The sequence below is a fragment of the Sorex fumeus genome, unplaced genomic scaffold (genome assembly GCF_029834395.1).
Source record: "Sorex fumeus unplaced genomic scaffold, SorFum_2.1 ptg000008l, whole genome shotgun sequence".
In the NCBI taxonomy this organism is placed as follows: domain Eukaryota; kingdom Metazoa; phylum Chordata; class Mammalia; order Eulipotyphla; family Soricidae; genus Sorex; species Sorex fumeus.
Window position 1 is genome coordinate 30,119,523 of NW_026606065.1, and position 18,638 is coordinate 30,138,160.

The window sequence follows — 18,638 nt, forward strand, 5'->3', positions numbered from 1 at the left end:
CGAGGGAAAGTTCTGGAGAGACGTAGGGCCCAAGGCACTGTCCTGCGGTCACACCTGCACTCTTGGTCATCCCATCGGCACGGAATGGAAAATAAAAGTGACTTTCTTGAGGTCGCTGCATGAGTCAGCCTGGGACAGGGATTCAGATGGAGACTGATTCTATCTTTCTGCGTAGTTGTTTCAAAAGGGCCCCAGTGATCAACGGCAAGAGCCCCGAGATATCGCGGGAGTTTCTGCAGCGAGATGAGGGCGCAGATAAAGAGCCCAGCTGGAACGCCAGCATCCTCGCACCCCGTGTTCATCGGCTCTGGAGATTTTTATCAACGAGGCACCGCCGAGTTACTCCACACTTGCCATTACGCGCTTCACCCCGGCGAGGAGAAAGGCCACGAGAGCGAGCCTGGTCCTCAGCTGACTCTGCACCACAAGGGGAAGAGGGGCAGCCGGACAGGGAAGGCCCCGAGAGGCTCCCAGGGGTGCGACCCACCCAGGTGGCGGAGAACTTGCTCCTGCCTGTCAGCACAGCCACACGTGCACACACCCACACACGCACATGCACACAATGCTTACATATGCACATATGCACATGCCCACACGTGCATATACACATGTGCACATACAGGCACATGCTCACGGTGCGCACACATACACACATAAGCACACATGCGCACACAAACCCACAAGCACACAACACTAACACATGCAGACACATACCCACGCGTGTCCACACACATATATACACATCCATATACACACGCATAAGCGCACATGCACACACCCACACACATGCCTATCCATATACAGTGCACACAACTGCACACGTTTCCACACATATACACACACTTCCTCACCCCACATGTGCCCACACATGTATACACTCCCACATGTACAACTCTGTCAGCCGCTTTCTTCTGATCCCTGGCAGCTGGGTCAGGATCACTTCTCATGGTCAAACCCGGCCTGTGCTCAGCTGGCCCCCACCCAGTCATGGCGACCGCCCCCAGAGCCTGGCCTTGTGCAGAGAGGAGGTTCCTGGAGAAGGTGGTGTGGGTGAGAACAGGGGCCCAGGGGGCCCTCCTCCGGGATGGCTGACATATGCCCTGACCCACGGATGGGCCCAGGAACAGGACAAGCTCCACAAGGCCCACGGTACCGGCAACTCTGTAGACACGCAAGGACAATGGAACACACACACACACACAAACACACACAGACTTGGAGGGCCAGAGAAACGCCCCCCAAACTGGCTGTGGGGTAATGGTGTGACTGTCCTGTGGAACACCTGCGGGTGGTGGGCTGCGAGGTTCTTCTCTCTCCATCGGACACAAACACACGTCAGAAGACACAGGCTGAGGGGGCCGGGGAAGGGCTCAGAGTAGGGGACACCTGCTTCATACGCGGGAGCTCCAGGTCCTGTCCCCAGCACCACGTGATCCCAGAGCACCGCCAGGTGTGACACTCCCCCCACCCACCCCCCCCCACTGGCAAATGCGCAGAGAACTTTAGAGCACAGTGACAAATTCAAGCCCCGGCCCCAAAATAGAGTCGGTCTCGGCCCGCAGGCAGGGATGACTCATGAGAGACGCAGATGTTCGCTCTTCCCCTGACAACTGTCACCGGGCGGGTGCAAAGACAAACACCAACCCTGGCCACAGGACGTCACTGCGGGGGGAGGGGCGTGCAGAGACTCAGTTCAACAGGCTGAAAAATGATCGAACCCCGTGTATGTGGAGGCACATCTGCATGCGTGTACATGTATGGCACAAAATGTGTGCAGAGATGTGTGCACTCACGCGAGTGTATGCATGTGCGTGTGCAAATGTGTGCACACTCACATGAGTGTGTACATATGTGTCAGTGCATGCAGGATGATGTGGGCATGGTGGAAATGTGGAGGCTGAAACGGGAGTGACAGGCCACAAGGACAGAGACCACCCCAGGATGCCCCGAGGCCAGGAAACAGCAGTGCCATCTGCTGGGCATGTGCCCGGGCTCCTACCCAGGGATCTGAGACTCTGGGTCTGCAGAGGGGGCAGGTCTGGACACAGGGAAGATGACACAGATGGAGGCATGCTGGTGCCAGTGGGCATGGGGGGGGCACAGGATGCCTGGGGAAGGTCAGACCACCAGGAGAGGGGTCACGGGATGCTCGGAGGTCAGACCCTGGGGAGACGGTCCCGAAGCTGGGTGAAACAGGGTGCAGGGAGCTACACACCCATGTTGCAGGCTCTGATGGCCAAGACGTGAAACCCAGCAAGTGTGGGTGTGGCGAGCCCTGACAGGCAGCGCCCTGCTCTGAGCTTCGACAGACCCCGACTAAGAGGGACGCATGACCTGTGCCCCTACTCAGAGGGATGCGCCTCTGCGGGGTGGCCAAGGGGCTGCTCCAGTGCTGGCAGATGCCAACACATGGGGCTGGCAGAGAGAGTAGTGGGGGACAAGCCCTCGGGAAGCACTCCGAGACAAGAAGTGCCCCTCTAACCCAGACCCAGCTTGGAGGGGGGAGGGGGGAGGGCCTGGATCTGGCCTGGCAGACCCCTGCTCTCCTCTCCACTCTGCAGCTTCCCAGGACAAGGTGTGGGGCGCCCCCGCCTCCTCTGCTGTCTGCTGCCCTGCGGTGCCCTCGGAAGGGTCTGACGGGGGTTGCTGGGGTCACTCCTATTTAGGCCTGGGGGGAGGGGGGGCTAGGGGGTGCAGGGGCAGAAGTCGGGGCCTGGAACGCTCTGGGCTCTGCGTGGCCGCCTCCCCCCAGATGCGTGTCTGCCCCCCGGCTCTGCTTCCCGGGTACCCCAACCCCACCTCTGCGGCGGCCTCAAGTCCAGCGCCCACCTCTGTAGGGCACAGCCTTGGCGTCCACCTTCCGCCTGCACCCTCGGCCCCTTCTCGCACCCGGATCCTCGGGTGTGACAGATGAGCAGGGTCAGGGCCTGCAGCTGGCGTCACCCAACTCAGGACTGGGAAGGCGGTTGGGGGGGGGACAGGGACACAGCGGCCCGCACTGCCCTAACCGGCTCAGACACGCCCCCTCCACACCCCGCCCCAGAGTCACGTGCCCAGCCCATGGCCCCGCCCCACAGGGACACGCCCCCTCTCTGCCCTGCCCCAGTCAGGTTCCAAGCTCTGTGGCCCCGCCCCACCCTGCATGGATACGCCCTATATAAGCCCCGCCTACCGCAAGGACAGACTCCAGGGTCTGCCCCCTCCCGGCCTGCCCCTGCCTGGGCCCGCCCCGCCCGAGCCGCTCACATGCTCCTGCCGGGTCCGTCGGGCCTGGGCCAGCTGCGAGAGCATGAGCTGCCGGTCCAGCAGCTCCATCCGCTGCTGCCTCTGGATGTCCACCGTGGCGCCCATACCGATGCGGGTCTCGGTGGCCGGCTCCGACGACGAGAAGATGGGCTCGAGGGTGCAGGAGAAGAACCTGGCCACCCAGCCGGGCACGCACAGCACGCGGTCCACTTGCAGCACCTTGCTATTGTAGCAGATGCCGGAGATCTGAAAGAGAAACGCCCGTGGGTGCTCACTGTGGGTGCTCACCTGTGGGCAAAGGGTGGCACCCCCTGAGCCCCGCGAAGACCTCGGGGCCACTGTTCCGTGACCACGGAGAACACCTAGCACGTTGCAGAATGCTCACAGGGGTCAGACCTGGCTCTTTTCAGGATGCTACGGAGGCAGCCAGCACTTCTCCATTGAAGACGCAGAGTTATGGCAAGTGTTGGAGAAACAAGGATTTTTCTCTTATTTAAAAATCTTTTATTTGGGGCCGCAGTTAGTGGTTAAAGATTCGATAATTAAGACACTTTCCCACTGTGTGAACCCCTGCTGGAAGCTGGCGTCCAAGAGAGGTGGAGGTGACCTGGCCATATAGAAGTTTCCAAAAAGCTACCCATCCATGGAGCGCTACTCTTCAACCTTCCTACACTTGCGCAGGCCCTGCTGGGTCCGCAGTTGAAGACCACCGCTGCGGACAGTTTAAACACTGTCTTAATCAAGTTCTCAAATATTAACCTCTAATTTGGGGGACAGGCCACACCTGGGGGGTCCTGAGGCTCGCTCCTGGCTCTGCACTTGGGGATCACGCCTGGCGGGGAACATGTGGGTATTGGGGATTGAACCTGGGTCAAACGCATGCAAGTGCCCTACCTGCTGCACTATCTCTCTGCCCTCCCCCCTTTTGATTTTTGCTTTTTGGGTCACACCCAGCGATGCACAAGAGGTTACTCCTGGCTCTGCACTCAGGAATCACCCCTGGCAGTGCTCAGGGGACCATATGGGATGCTGGGAATCGAACCCAGGTTGGCCGCGTGCAAGGCAAACACCCTACCTGCGGTGCTATTGCTCCAGCCCCCTCTGGCCCCCCTTTTCAATCTTCACCAATTATTAGCAAGGAAGGATTCCATTTGTCAACAAAGCATGACTATTTTGCACCTCAAGGTCATTAACCTGGCTAAAGAAATTTTAACGACGGGCTGTCATTTTCTAGGTAAAAATGAGGATGGTGATTCCTTTGTAAAAACAAAAAAACTACTTCTGTATGTCTAATTTCTAGGATAAGAAATTATTTACCAGGGGCTGGAATGAGAGGACAGCTGGCAGGGTGTTTACCTTGCATGCCAGCTGGTAGGGTGTTTACCTTGCATGCGGCCCACCCAGGTTTGATGCCCAGCATCCCATATGGTCCCCTGAACCCTCCAGGAGTGTTCCCTGAGCTCAGAGCCAGGAGTAGACCCTGAACACAGTTGGGCATAGCCCCCAAACAAAAACAAGTTATTCACGGGCTGGGGACAGCTCACAGGGTTGAGCAATGCGTTGTGTGTTAGAGTCCCAGGTTCAAGCCCCAGCACCACCCGGTTCCTTGGTCACCACTGGGAGTGACCTCCAAGCACCCAGCTGGGAGTAAGCGGCCTCTGAGCACTGTGGGGTGTGTCCCAAGAACCAAAAGAAAAATTATTTGTACCGATTCAGAGCCCTTGACAAGGTTCTCCTGTACAGACGTGCCAAGGATGGATAGAGCAAAGAGATACACAGGACAATCCCAGGCAAGTCTGTGTGGGACATGAAGGTGGCGGGCAGCAATGTGCTAGCACCTTCTAAAGAGTTGGTAGAAGCAAGAGAAGTGCAGGAAGAAACTTCCTCAGAGTCAGGAGTAAGCCCTGAGCAACGCCGGCACGCCAAAACAAAACCAAACACAGGAAAGGAGAAAGCCCACAGGCCACGCGTGTCTGTCAACGAGGGAATGGGCGGCCCTTGCGCAGGGGCTCGAAGACCAATCCAGGGGGGCCTGGTGGCTCGAGGCAGAGGAAGTGGGAGTGCACAGGCCAGGTCCACGAGCAGGGGAGCCAACGCACCAGCAATGGGGGCAGGGGGTGTGGCAGCTGGCCAGGAAAGAGGACCCCGAGGTCAGTGGGCCAGAGAAGCATCCGGGCCCGGTGGTGGAAAGCGTGGGCGCTGGGTCAACACAGGAATGCCCCTGAGCCCCCCAAACCAGACAATGTACAACAACAGGAAACGCCTCGCAGGGTGGGTGTTGGCGCGGGCAAATCCCTGAGAAAGGGCCCAAGGCTTTCTCACCAGACAGCTCCCGCAGAAAGGGCCTCATGAGATCGGAAGGTACCCAGGAAGGGCCCCTCCAGGCTCATTCCTCAGCAAATGAATGGCCACGAGCGACCGCCATTCTCATGGGTGCCAGTGGTAACCCAGTGGCATGGGCACTCGGCAAACGGCATGGAATAAGATCTGTGAAATGCCTGATGACTCTCCTGATGCCCAGGACTGGCCCCGGAGGGACAGGCCTGAAGCAGGACACAAAAGGATGAGGAACAAAAGCTGAAAAGCCCGGGGAAGGGTTTTTTTTTTTTTTTTGGAGGGAGTCACACCCAAAATGCACAGGGGTTACTCCTGGCTCTGCACTCAGGAATTACCCCTGATGGTGCGCAGGGGACCATATGGGATGCTGGAAGTCGAACTCGGGTCAGCCGTATGCAAGGCAAACGCTCTTCCTGTTGTGCTATCACTCCAGCCCTGGGGGAGGGGCTTTTTTTGCACGACCAAGATTCGTTCATTGCTTAGAACCAGGAATCATCACAAGAGCAACTTTTTCTGTCCATCTGTCCGGGCTGGACTTTTACACATCTGAGGGCCTCAGTGTATCAGCTTTAACATCTTTGTGATGGGCTTTCTTGAGGGAGATGCTTCTTGGGCAAAGAGCAGAGATAGAGCAGTTCCCAGACCCCCGCCCGCAGCATTCCACCTCAGCACCAACAGTCTGGCGACGGTCCCCGAGGCCACTGGTCTGGCCTTTCTCCTTTACCCATGTGCCTTGAGCCTCAGTTCCCACATCCATGGCCCAGCAACCCACGAACTAGGCAGGCCTCCCAGCAGCCAGACCCCAGAGAAGGAAAACATGTGCATGTATACACACATTGTGTGGTACGACACACATGTGCACGTGGACATGGGCTATGTGGGATGACACACACGTGCATGTAGACGTGCGTTATGTGGGACATACATGTGCATGTGGACACATGTTAGGTGGGATGACACACACGTGCATACAGACGCGAGTAATGTGGGACAACACACACACATGTGCATATGGACACAAGTCAGCTGCTGTGGGAAGCAGTCAGCTGCTGTGGGAAGCAATGTGGAGTTTTCTTCAAGAGAGCAGGAACAGAACTCCCAGGAGACCCGGGGATACCACTCCTTGGCACCCAAAAACCAAAAACTAAGGGGCTGGAGGGACAGTACATCGGGTGGGGCGTTTGCCTAGCAGTGGCCGACAACCCAGGTTCTATTCCCAGCATCTCATATGGTCCTCTGAGCACTGCCAGGAGTAATTCCTGAGTGCACGAGCCAGGAGTAACCCCTGTGCATCACTGGGTGTGACCAAAAAAACAAAACAAAAAGTTTCGATTAGCAACAAGAGCCCAGTAAACCCTTGGAAAGGACTTAATGTCCCAAGCAAACTGATGAACAATGGGAGGACAGTGACAGTGATGGGTGAGATATGAGAGAGCAAGAGAGAGGGAGAGAGACAGAGAGCAAGAGAAGGAGAGAGAGAGAAGGGAGAGAGCGGCAAGCACAGGACAAAGGCTCTTGCCCTTGCACACTATGGACCCTTGGCACCCACCCCCAGCACCACATATGAACAGAGCACCCCAGGAATAACCCCTGAGCACAGGGGCACGAGTTAAGCCCTGAGCATGGCCAGTGAAGCCGCCAACACTCACACCTTCCCTCACAAAAGCTTGGGGTAAGGAGACTGTCTCGATTCTACGGGTACTGACATGCCCATACAGGGTTCCCAAATCCACTGAATGCCACGCTTAAAATCGGTGGATATCATTCTGTATAACACAGAATTAGAAGAAAGAATTTTTCGTAAAATGTGAAGAGCTAGAAGCATTTGGAGATACAGACATGTTTTCGGTTTGACAAAAGCGGTGGGATTTTAGCAGACGCTGAAAAGCAAACTTGGCCAATGGAAAACCTCTGACTCCTTGAGGACGTTCCCGGCAACAGAAATTCCTTAACGTGGGAAGTGTCGCTGGACACTGGAAGATGATGTTGGGAGGCTAGAAGGTGCTTCAGAAACAGCGAACGTTCCAAATAACAGGCACTGGGTACAGGCACCCCCTCCGCTGAGAGTTCGGCCAAGGCAGAGGGAGGCAGCTCCTGGGAGTGGGGAGGGCCCTCCTGCCCCTCACCCGGTGAAAAACACCCATTAGGATATGATCAGGCTTTGCCACAGACTCTCCTGGAAGGACCGGAGGAGTGACCAGTGGCCCCGCCCCGCCTTTCACCTGGACCAGGGCATGGGCCAAGCCACTTTAGCGGGTTTTTCACCCGAAGATGGCTCAAGTCTTTCTTTACGGCTCCGCCCTGCTCGAGGCAGTGCCAGAGGCACCAGACTGTCAGGCTGTGTCCCTGTCCAAGTGAGGCCCAGACTCTATTTTTTGGGTTCGTATTTTTGGGTCACAACCTGGCTGTGCTCCTGACTCTGTGCCCAGGGATCACTCCTGGTGGTGCTCGGGGCTCACTCCTGGGGTGCTTGGGGACCACTCCTGGTGGTACTCAGGGATCACTCTTGGTGCTGCTTGGGGATCACTCCTGGAGGTGCTCGGGGACCACTCCTGCTGGTGCTCCAGGAATCTTCAGTCGTGCCAGGCAAACACCCTCCCTGCCGTACTCCCTCTCCGGCCCCGGGATACGCTGTTTAGCTCACCCTAGGGCGGACCAACGGTCTAGCACCTTCCGGGGCTCTGCCGAGGCCTCTGGCTCTGGGGCTCCCTAGAATGGGGCCTCGCCCCAGGGGCAGCATGGGGAGTCTAGGCGTCGGTGCCTTGGGGGAGGCCTGGAGGGGGCGGTGGGGGCCCCAGGTGGACTGCGACCAGCCGCCTGTGGCCTGCACTCTGGCTCCAGCCAGCGGAGAAGTTCGCTGAGCGCAGGCCAAAGCCCGGGGCGCGGCACCCCGGGAGCGGGGCCGTGCTCTGGAGTCTCCGCGCTAGGACAGGCGCTACTGAGCCCGGAGCCCGACAGACAGCAGGGAGAACAGCTGCTGAGGCGAGGAGGGAAGGGCGGCTCTAGAGGGTGACGCGAAACTCCTCCAGTGGAGGCCGGGCCGAGGGGGAGGAGGGGGCTGAGGGGTGGAAGGGGCTGAGAGAGAGGGCGGGACTGACGGGGAGGGCGGGACTGAGGGGGGGGAGGGGAGGAGGGGAGGAGGGGGCTGAGAGGGAGGACGGGACTGAGGGGGAGGACGGGCCGAGGGGAGGGCGGGGCAGGGGAGAAGGGGGCCGAGTGGGAGGAGGGGGCTGAGGGGAGGAGAGGGTCGAGGGGAGGGCGGGGCTGAGGGGAGGAGGGGGCTGAGTGGGAGGAGGGGGCTGAGGGGAGGAGGGGGCCGAGAGGTGGAGGGGGCCGAGTGGGAGGAAGGGGCTGAGGGGAGGACGGTCTGAGGCGAGGGCGGGGCCGAGGGGAGGACGGGGCTGAGGGGGCCGAGGGGTGGAGGGGGCCGAGTGGGAGGAGGGGGCTGAGGGGAGGACAGACTGAGGGGAGGAGGGAGTCGAGGGGTGGAGGGGGCTGAGTGGGAGGACAGCTTGAGGGGGAGGGCGGGGCTGAGGCGAGGGCGGGGCCGATGGGAGGGCGGGGCTGAGGCGAGGGCGGGGCCGATGGGAGGGCGGGGCCGATGGGAGGGCGGGGCTGAGGCGAGGGCGAGGCTGGGGCGAGGGCGGGGCCGAGAGGAAAGACGGTCCAAGTGGGGACCCCACACAGTTCTGCCAGGGAAGGCACGGGAGGGAGCAGAGGAAAGGACCCGGGCCCGACTGTGCCTGGACTCTGGGCCGGTTGCGCGAGGCCTCTTGCCTTTATTTCTGCGTCCACAAAACGAGGAGGATGGGGCGCCGGAAGTGTCCCCTCCCCAGAAACCCACCCTCTGTCCCAAACAGGATCCCCTCCCCGCCCACAGTGTCCCAGCACCCCCACTGGGCGGGGTGGGGGGAAGGCAGGGCACCTTGGGGGGTGCGTGACTCCGCCTTTCAAGTGGCAGCACGGAGGGAGGCCACTCGCAGCCACAAAAGAGCCACCGGCGCCCTCAGCACACAAGGCCCTCCCCCACCCCGCCCCACTTCAGGGGCCCACGAGTCCTCTGTGGCCTTCTGATCTCACACCATCAGGAAGGTTTGTTTGCAAAGCTTTAAAGGTCCCCACAGAGACACACACCCAAACCACACACGCAGCCTTGGTGACCTGACTTCAAGGGTTCTTGGTATTAGAAAGTGTGTATGTGTGTGTGTGTCTGTGTGTGTGTGTTTAAGCGAAGGCAAGTTGCTCCACCACATGAAAACCAAATTTGGAGCCGGTAGCCTGGAGGGGCGGCTGGAGGCTGGGGGCCAGGACACAGGAAGGAGCCACACTTTCTGCCTTAATTTCGGCTCAGGCCACAGGTAGACGCTGCTTCTGAGAACTGGCCAGGAGGTGATTCATAAGAGGCAGGAAAGGAAGAAGTGCAGGACAGGCCGGGGGCCGCAGGGGACTGTGGGGGGGGGGGGGCGTGGGGCCATAAGGCAGGACCGAGGCGCAGACAGGCTCGGGTAGAACTCCACCTCGGGCTTCGGGACGTTCAGCCCACGGACATGGAGAAGGGGTCGGGCTGGACGGGAGATGAGGGACTCGCGTGCAGGCCGCCGGCTGGGGGTCCTGTCCGAGGCAGGCACTCCACTCTCAGATGGCACACGTGCCAAGTGTCGGTATTAAAGACGAGACTCCCCGCCAGGGCTCGAGGTGACAGGCTGACACTTCTGATGCAGGTGGCTGAGCCCTGAGTGATCCGGGCAGCGGTAGGGGGGTCACAACCAGCAGGGTCCAGGCAGCCGGGTGACACCTGGGGCCATGTGATGCCAGGACTGACCCAGGGCTCTGCGCATGCCAGGCCGTGCCTGGGCAGCCGAGATACACCCACGGAACTTCTCTCTCTCTTTCTTTCTTTCTTTCTTTCTTTCTTTCTTTCTCTCTCTCTCTTTCTCCTTCCTTCTTTCCTCCCCTCCCTCCCTCCCTCCCTCCCTCCCTCCTTCCTTCCTTCCTTCCTTCCTTCCTTCCTTCCTTCCTTCCTTCCTTCTCTTTTTCCTCCCCACTGTGCTATCATTCTGGACCTTCAGGCCTTCAATGATTTTTCCCCTGAGCTGTGAGGCCACTGGTCTACCCAAATGCAGACGGTGACATTTCGGGGACAGGCCATGCTGCTCCCATCACCAATAGCAAATGCCTCCATCTCCCTCTGGGAAATGAGCTCTCCCTGTGCCCCCACGCAGGGTCCCCTCGAGTCTGTGGCCAGGGCTCGTCCTCATCCCGTCTCTTCCCCTCCCAGCCGCCTGCCCCTCCAGTGAGACCAGCCAGCTGGGTTATCTTTGTCCTCGGGTGCATAATGCCCAGCGCAGCCCTCCAGGCCCTCCAGGGGAGGCGCGGGGGTGAGGGCCCATTGTCCATCCCCCCACATCTCCTGCACAGTGGCATGTCCTCCTGCCTGTCCAGGGTCTGGGCTCCGAGTCAGGCCTGCAGGAGGGCTGAGGGAAGAGCCTGTCAAAGGCTCCTCGAACCCACACCCAAGAGGGAGCTCGAGGGTTCTTTTATTTTTTTCCCTTCCTTTTTTTGGGTCATACCCAGTGATGCACAGGGGCTACTCCTGGCTCTGCACTCCAGAATTACTCCTGGTGGTGCTGGGGGACCATATGGGATGCTGGGAATCAAAGCCGGGTCGGCTGCGTGCAAGGTAAACACTCTACCCGCTACTGCTCCAGCCCCTCACAGCTTATTTCTTTATTTTGGCTCTTTGGGCTACTCCTGCCTCTGCACTCAGGAATTCCTCCCAGTGGGGCTCGGGGGACCATATGGGGCACCAGGGATGGCACCTGGGTCGGTCGTGTGCAAGGCAAACCCCCTCTCTACTGCCCCATTGCCCCAGCCCCGAGATTTATTTTATTTAAAAGAGAAATCTGCATAAAGTTTCCCACGCTCCCCTCGCGGCTACTTCTCTCCACCCACACCCCTACCTGCACTTGTCTGTTCTAGCCACAGCGGTACAGGCCATTGTCAGTGGGGTGGCAGGAGAGCTCGTGTCATTCCGGCTTTGTCCCCCGTGGCCTGTCTCTGTGTCTTCTTCCCGAGGGATCTCTTAAGCGCTCTCCTCTCTCCTGCAGGGTGGTTTGCTCTGACGTGGCTGAGTTCTGTGCGTGTTCTACGCAGCTCGTGCCGTTCCCTGGCAGAGGGCTGCCGTGTCAGCATCTCCCCCACTCTGTAGGCCACTGCCTTTGTCATTTTGGCAATTCCCCGCTCGCAAAGGGCAGGATTCTGGTGTGATGCGGCCCGCTTCATGTATTTTTGTTTCCATCATCAATGCCAGCAAATCACTGCAGACGCTGCCGAGTCCTGGGTGCTTCACCTGTGTTCTCTCCACGGTGATGGAGCTCATGCCCAGGGTGTGGTTAGCTTCGGATCAGCTCTTGCTGAGGGGTGACACACAGCTCTGTTCTTCGGCACGTGGCACCCCAGTGTCCCCTAGAGGCAGGAGAAACCGTTTTGTCCTCCACTGCATGCTCTTGGCTCCTGGGTCGCGACTCATCTTTGAGGGAGCAGATTTCTGGAATCTCATCTCGATCCGCTGGTCTGATGCAGCTCTCATTCCTACCCCATCCCACCACCCTGGTCTCAGTACAGCAGTTCTGTGCCGTGGTTTCATGTCAGAGAACACGCCACCGCCCGCATCCTCCCCCGATGCCGTCTTCAGCAGCGCTGCCCACATTTCCATGGTACTTATTCTACTGCCCCGAGAATGCCCCTGGAAATCTGACGACAGGGCTTGCATTGGCTCTGCATCAGGTTTTGATGTAGGACAGGCCGGTCATTTTTTTTTCTTTTTTGGGTCTCACCCAGCAATGCTAAGGGGTTACTCCTGGTTTTGCACTCAGGAATCACTCCTGGTGGTGTCCGGGGGACCATATGGGATGCTGGGAATCAAACCCGGGTCGGCCGGGTGCAAGGCAAATGCCCTACCCTCTGTGCTATTGCTCCAGCCCACAGACTGGTCATTTTAACGATGCTGATCCTTCCAACCCCCAAGCACAGGCTATCTCTACATCTCCCTGTAACATCACCATCATCTTCTTTTAAAAAAAAAAATTTGGGGGGGGCTGGAGCGATAGTACAGCAGGTAGGGCATTTGCCTTGCATGTGGCCAACCCGGGTTTGATCCCCGGCATCCCATATCATCTCCTGGGTACCACCAGGAGTGATTCCTGAGTGCAGAGCCAGGAGTAACCCCTGAGCATTGCAGGGTGTAACCCAAAAAGTTAAAAAAAATTTTTTTGGGGGGTGAATTCCATCCCCTGCAGTCCTCAGGACTGACTTCTGGTTCTGAGCTCAGGGATCACGTGTGGTGGTACCTGGGGGACCAAACGTGGTGCTGGGGATTGGCCTGGGGTTGGCCCCATTCGAAGCCAGTGCCCCCCTGGCTGTGCCCTCTCTCCGGCTCCCCAAGTATGGCCTTAGCTTCCGGGCACCCATCCTCCGGTCCCTGTCAATTCCGAGGGACTTGCCAAGGGACTGTCCCCACAACAGCGCCAAATCGTCTGTGAGCACGGCGGAGTGTTTTCCCACTCCGGGGTTGGCTGGGGGATGGCAGGGCGACAGGGACCCCAGCAGGCCGGACCTCTCTCCTCCCACCCTGGCCCCCCACCTCAGTGCCCTCTCTCCTCCAAGCCTGGCCCCCCATCTCAGTGCCAGAGCAGAAACAGGGTCACCCTCTGCAAAAGGCGCTGCTCAAGGCCTCCTGCTACAGCAGTGGGTGGAGGGGGGGGGGTAGGAAAGGCAGAGAGCCTGGGAAGGAGCCCTGGGGAGCAGCCCATGGTGGGGGAGGGTCCTGGCCAGGGCAGCTATGGGGCCTCCCTCTAAGGCCTTTTTAAATGTGTTTTTTTTTTTAAAGAAACTTTGTCTTAAAAACATGAAAGATAAAATAACTTCCTCAAACACCCTCCCCCATCCCCACGAGATAAATGTCAACGTGGCGGGGTGAAGCCCAGCCGCAGCCAGCGCTGTCCTTCCTACAAGGCTGTGCTTCCCTCTCTGTTTTTTTTTTTAACATCAAAAGCCCCCAGAAAAAATAAAAAGGGGGATCTGATCCTTGGGAGCTGGGGAAGGGCAGGGAAGAGCGAGCTCACACGTCTGTGAGCCCCCTCGGAGCCCAGCACAGCCCACCCGAGAGTCACCACACGTGGCAAAGTGCTCGGCGCGCTGGGGGCACCTCTGCCAGGGGCCACTGCTGTGCTGTGTCGCTGTCGCCGGGGGCCCCTCACCAGCACCCCACTCCCGCCCCTCATCCCCGGAGCGAAGCTTGGGAAGCTCCCGACAAGGAAGGAAAGAAATAAAAATAACCCTCTGGAACAAAGTGAGAAAGAAAATACCCACCAGGTTCAAAACAAGCACCAAGGTTTGTGGGGTGGCACCAACGCAGCCTCGCTCTTGGCTTACGCCCCCCCCCCCCCAGCCCTGTGACCACCGCTACAAGCCGGGGTGACTGACAGCAACCAACGGGGGAGAGGTTCTGAAGGGCAGAGCGGGCACCACCGGGACAGGCGTTCATGGAACAAGGATGGGGTGCTGGGGTGGGGGGGGGAGGAGGGAGGAGGAAGGCGAGGAGGAGGGGAGGAGGAGGAAAGAGGGAGGAGGGGGAGGAGGAAAGAGAGAGGAGGGGGAGAGGAAGGGGTGAAGGGAGAAGGGGGAGGAGGGGAAGGGGAAGGTAGAGGAGGAAGGGGAGGAGGAGGAGGGGAAGAAGAGGGAGGAGCGGGAGGGGGAGGGGAAAGGGGAGGGGGAGTGGTAGGGGAGGGGGAGGGGGAGGGGAGGATGCCGATAAAGACAACAGGTGGAGCGGAACAGCAGTGCAGGCACCAAACGCAACTCGGGTGGTGGCAGCCCGCACCCACTCAAACGTGCAGATTCTGAACCCAGCACGCAAAAGCCAACGGGGTACTGAAGCACAAAGGTCCCTGCAGCCGTGATTGTAGGCAAGGAGGTGGTGAGAGAAGCAGCCCTTCGGCACCTGGTGATTCTTCTTTTTCCCTTTTTGGGGCCGTCCACACCCGGTGGTGCTCGGGGCTTGCTCCCGGTTCTACGCACAGGAATCGCTCCTGGTGGGGCTCGGGGCACCCCTTGGGATGCTGAGAACAGAACAGGCAGGGCAAGCGCCTTCCTGATGTTCTGTCCTTCCAGCCCCCCTCCCAGCGCATTTTTGCTGCCTAGATCAAGGAGTCAAGGGTCCCTGCTAAGGTAATAACGCAGCCGTGAGAGCCCGAGGGCGGGTGGTGTGAGCCCTGCGCCTGGCCCTGGGTGCCCGTGTGAGGAGCAGGGGCAGACAAGCCGCAGTACAGACCACTGAGGCTCTGTGACCATCTGACAGTCACAGGACGGACCTGGAGGGGTACGGGACCTCCCCACACCTCTGCCTTCCACCCAGGTCCCCTGATCCCACCCCACAGCATCCCGCCTCTCCACCGAGAAGGCTAAAAACCGCCCGCCAACCCTCACCCCCGGACTTCCCACTCGGCCTGATTTTTTTCCTCGAATGACGAGGTCTCGTCACAAAACACAAGCAGAAAAGAACCTCACCCTATTTTTAGTTAAGCCCGACTTCTGCATTTTCTTTTTCTGCTATTACTTATTTTTTCCCTCCTCTTCTGGGGACAGGGCAGAAGCTACGAATAGAATTTAAAGACAACCCTGACACCAACAACACCCCGGGTCAGAAAAGACTTTGGTCAACATTTTCCTGGCACGAGGCTAGAGCGATGGGACAGTGGGGAGGGCCCTGCTGGCCTTGCACGCGGCTGACCCAGGTTCGATGCCAGCATCCCACGGGGTCCCCGATTCCTGCGCACAGGGCCAGGAGTGAGCATGGCCGGGTGTGGCCCTCCCCAATTTTCTGGAACGTAGAGACGAAGTGGCTCCCTCTTCCTCTCAGCTCCTCTTCCCAGCCCAAGGAAGGGTTTTTGGGCCAGAACCCAGCCAGAGGGGCCCTTCAGCTACCCAGACGCTCTCCCCCAATTTTCCCCCGAGAGGGAACGGGGGCGGGGAAGTCACACTTACAAGTCCACTTATGGCTACAATCCAGATGTAGGAACCAGAGGTGAAAAGCTGTAAGGGAAAGAGAGAAAAAAAAATTAGGCAACTAAAAATGAAATTCAGCTATAGTTATGCCCACTCAGCCTCAGCATCACAACATCCACGCCACGTCACCACAAGGCACACCGAAAACAATAACACACCAATTCCGTTCTTGGAAAGAGAAGAAGGTCTCCGTTTGTCTGTCTGTCTTTGTTTCTGTTTCTTTCTGACCTGAGATCTCAGCCTCTCGCATGACCGCCAGGGGCCAGGCTGACTCCTCCGTCAGTGGGCACTCCCCGTCGGAGCAGGCAAGAACGCCACCTTGGGAATGGCCAGAGCTGACGCCGCGGCAGCCGGTGCCGCCGTCCCTGTATCTTCACCACCGCTGCCTTCTCCTTCCCTTCAACCAAGCACCCAAGCAGGAGAGGGAGGGATGGGGCTCGGGGAACCTCTCCAGTTTCCCAGTCACCGATGACGTCTGGGCACCCCCTCGGGGCTTTTCACCAGGCCAGGAGCCGCCCCTAGAGCTCCTGCAGGCGTAGGCTGGTGCCGGGTGCCCAGCATGGACCCCGGCGTGGGAAGCAGAGCAGGAAGGCTGGGCTTGGGTCCAGTTCCTGCTGGTCCAGCAGAGGAGGCAAGGGGGGGGAGGGGCCGCGTGGGGCCACTTCACAGCCTCAGCTGCAGCCCTGACGTTCGGCTGTCATTGCTCGGCCCTGGCTCAGGCACGCGTGCTCGGCTGGTGACCGGGAAGGCGGGATGTTCTGCCGCCGTCTTCGAAGACTAGGCTGAGGTGGACACTCTCCTGGCACCTACATGGGCCAGGCTCCCAGTCTTCAAGAGTTTTTCATACACGAGAAATCCCCGGCTCCCCTCCGAGCATCCTAAGACGAAGGGCTCAATGGACCAGAACAGGAGGAGACCCAGAGGGCACCTGGAGGTGGGGGGCGGGGGGTCTGGCCAGCTCCTGCCCCCGGCCACTGTGGGCATCACTGCAGTGCAGGTGGAGACTGATTCCTGTGGACCCACAGGGCGTGGCTCCACTTCGCCGTATCTCCCACGGCCCCAGCAGGACGCCGATGCTTGGTCTCTCCCGACAGTGATGAGTGTTGTTCATTCACACACCTGCACAGCAAATGCCTCTCAAGAAGCCACCACCTGGGGGGTTGACAGGTGCAGGGCTGTGCGTGTGAGACTTGGAGAGAAAGGGGGTCGCTCACACCCACGCCAAGGCGGGCGAGAACAACTCTGGATGCTTCTTCAGTCTAATAGGAAATCCACTGGGCGTCTCCAGCTCTGCTCTTTGATATCATCATCTACCCCCCCCACACACAGAGTCTCATATACACACACTCAGTCACACAAACTCACACACACTCATACATACACACTCTCATACATACACACTCTCATACACACACAGTCTCATACACAAACACAGTAACACACACACTGTCATACACACACACTCACAGTCATACACACACTCTCATATACACACTCATACACACGCTCTCACACACACACACTCAGTCACACACACACTCTCATACACACTCAGACACTCTCACACATATACTCTTAAACAAACACATACACTCAGACACACACACTCACACTCACATATACACTTTCACACAGTCTCATACACACACTCACATATACACTCTTAGACACACACATATACTCAAAAACACACTCTCACACACATACACACACTTTCATACACACTCTCATATACACACTCTCACACATGTATACACACACAAACCACATATACACTTTTAGACACACGCAGACACACATGCACTCTCACATAGTCTTAGACACACACTCACACACACACTCCAGGCTCAGTGCGACCCGCGGTGTTGGCTGCTGCACAGCTCGCTCGGTCGTGCCGGGCTCTCGGGCTCAGACCCTGAGCTGACACTTGGCACTGCCGAGCCCAGGCAGAGGCAACAATAAGGGCAAACGGTCCCCAGGGCGGCAGCTGGACCCCAAGCGCTTCCCCCAGCCAGCCCGCCGCTGTGGGGGCTGGCCTGAGCAGGACTTGGGGCCGCGGCCCCCACCCCACTCGGGCATGCTGTTTTCTGAAAGGGGAACTGCAGGGAGGCTTTCGGGCTCCCGGGAGGAGGAAGGTGCGGGAGGCGCGTGCGGGCCAAGCCCCACTCATGAGCACCGGTTAGAGCCTGAGCGCGAGGGGAGAACGCCCGCGCCCGATGGGCTGCTGATAAGGCACCACGGCAGCGCACGGAAGAGAGGAGGAAGAGAGGAAACGCCGAGGGTTAGAAGGGGGAGTGGGGGGCACCTGGCGGGGACGCCGGCATCCGGCGGCGGGGGCGTGTGGGACAAGGGATGCTGAGAACACTGGCCGTGGAGCAAAAGGCCAGGCTTCAGGCACTCAGCAGGAAGCAGCCATGTCAGAGCCACGGCGGGGGGAGGACGCAGGGTGACCAGCGTCGGACAGAGGAAACGGAGACCGCCAAGAGGGTCTCTCTCCGGGTGGGCCTCAGACAGTGCCCACTGACTGCGGGGGAGGCGCCACTCTCGAGGCGTAAGCCTCACACAGAGTCGGCCCGAGCACTTGGCCACCGGCACGACCCTCCACAGGGCGACTGGGGACAGGCCCGGGAGAGCGGGCGGCAGGGGGGTGGCAAGGGGATGAGGGCCTTCTAGAAAGCGCCGGCGTGCGGGCTGGATGGCAGAGCTGGCATTTCCTCTCGGAGCTCGTGCTTGGGGACCCGGCTTCAGGACACCCATGCTCACGACCGTTTTCTGCTCTCTGAGTTTGCTTCTCACTTGTTTCCACTTCACACTGTGATGCTTTCTTTTTTTTTTTAAAAAAAAGTACTCACACGCTACTGTATGATAAAATTTAAAATATTTTCCACTGATACAAATTACAGTGAAAGCTCTTATCAGATTTCGAAAGGCTTCTTTACCTTGATGTTCTGGTTTGGTAACACTTCCTTTGAACATCTGATAGCGATCAA

General features: G+C 58.8%; 1 protein-coding gene across 1 annotated transcript in view; it reads right to left on the reverse strand.

Annotated features, from left to right (window-relative positions):
• Positions 1-18,638, reverse strand: part of UBAC2 (UBA domain containing 2) — a 103,147-nt gene that overhangs the window by 9,710 nt on the left and 74,799 nt on the right. The window contains exons 6-7 of the mRNA XM_056109703.1: positions 15,628-15,675; positions 3,247-3,492 (exon numbers count right to left, since the gene is read on the reverse strand). Coding sequence (XP_055965678.1) covers positions 3,247-3,492; positions 15,628-15,675 — 294 coding nt within the window. The remainder of the gene's footprint in view (positions 1-3,246; positions 3,493-15,627; positions 15,676-18,638) is intronic.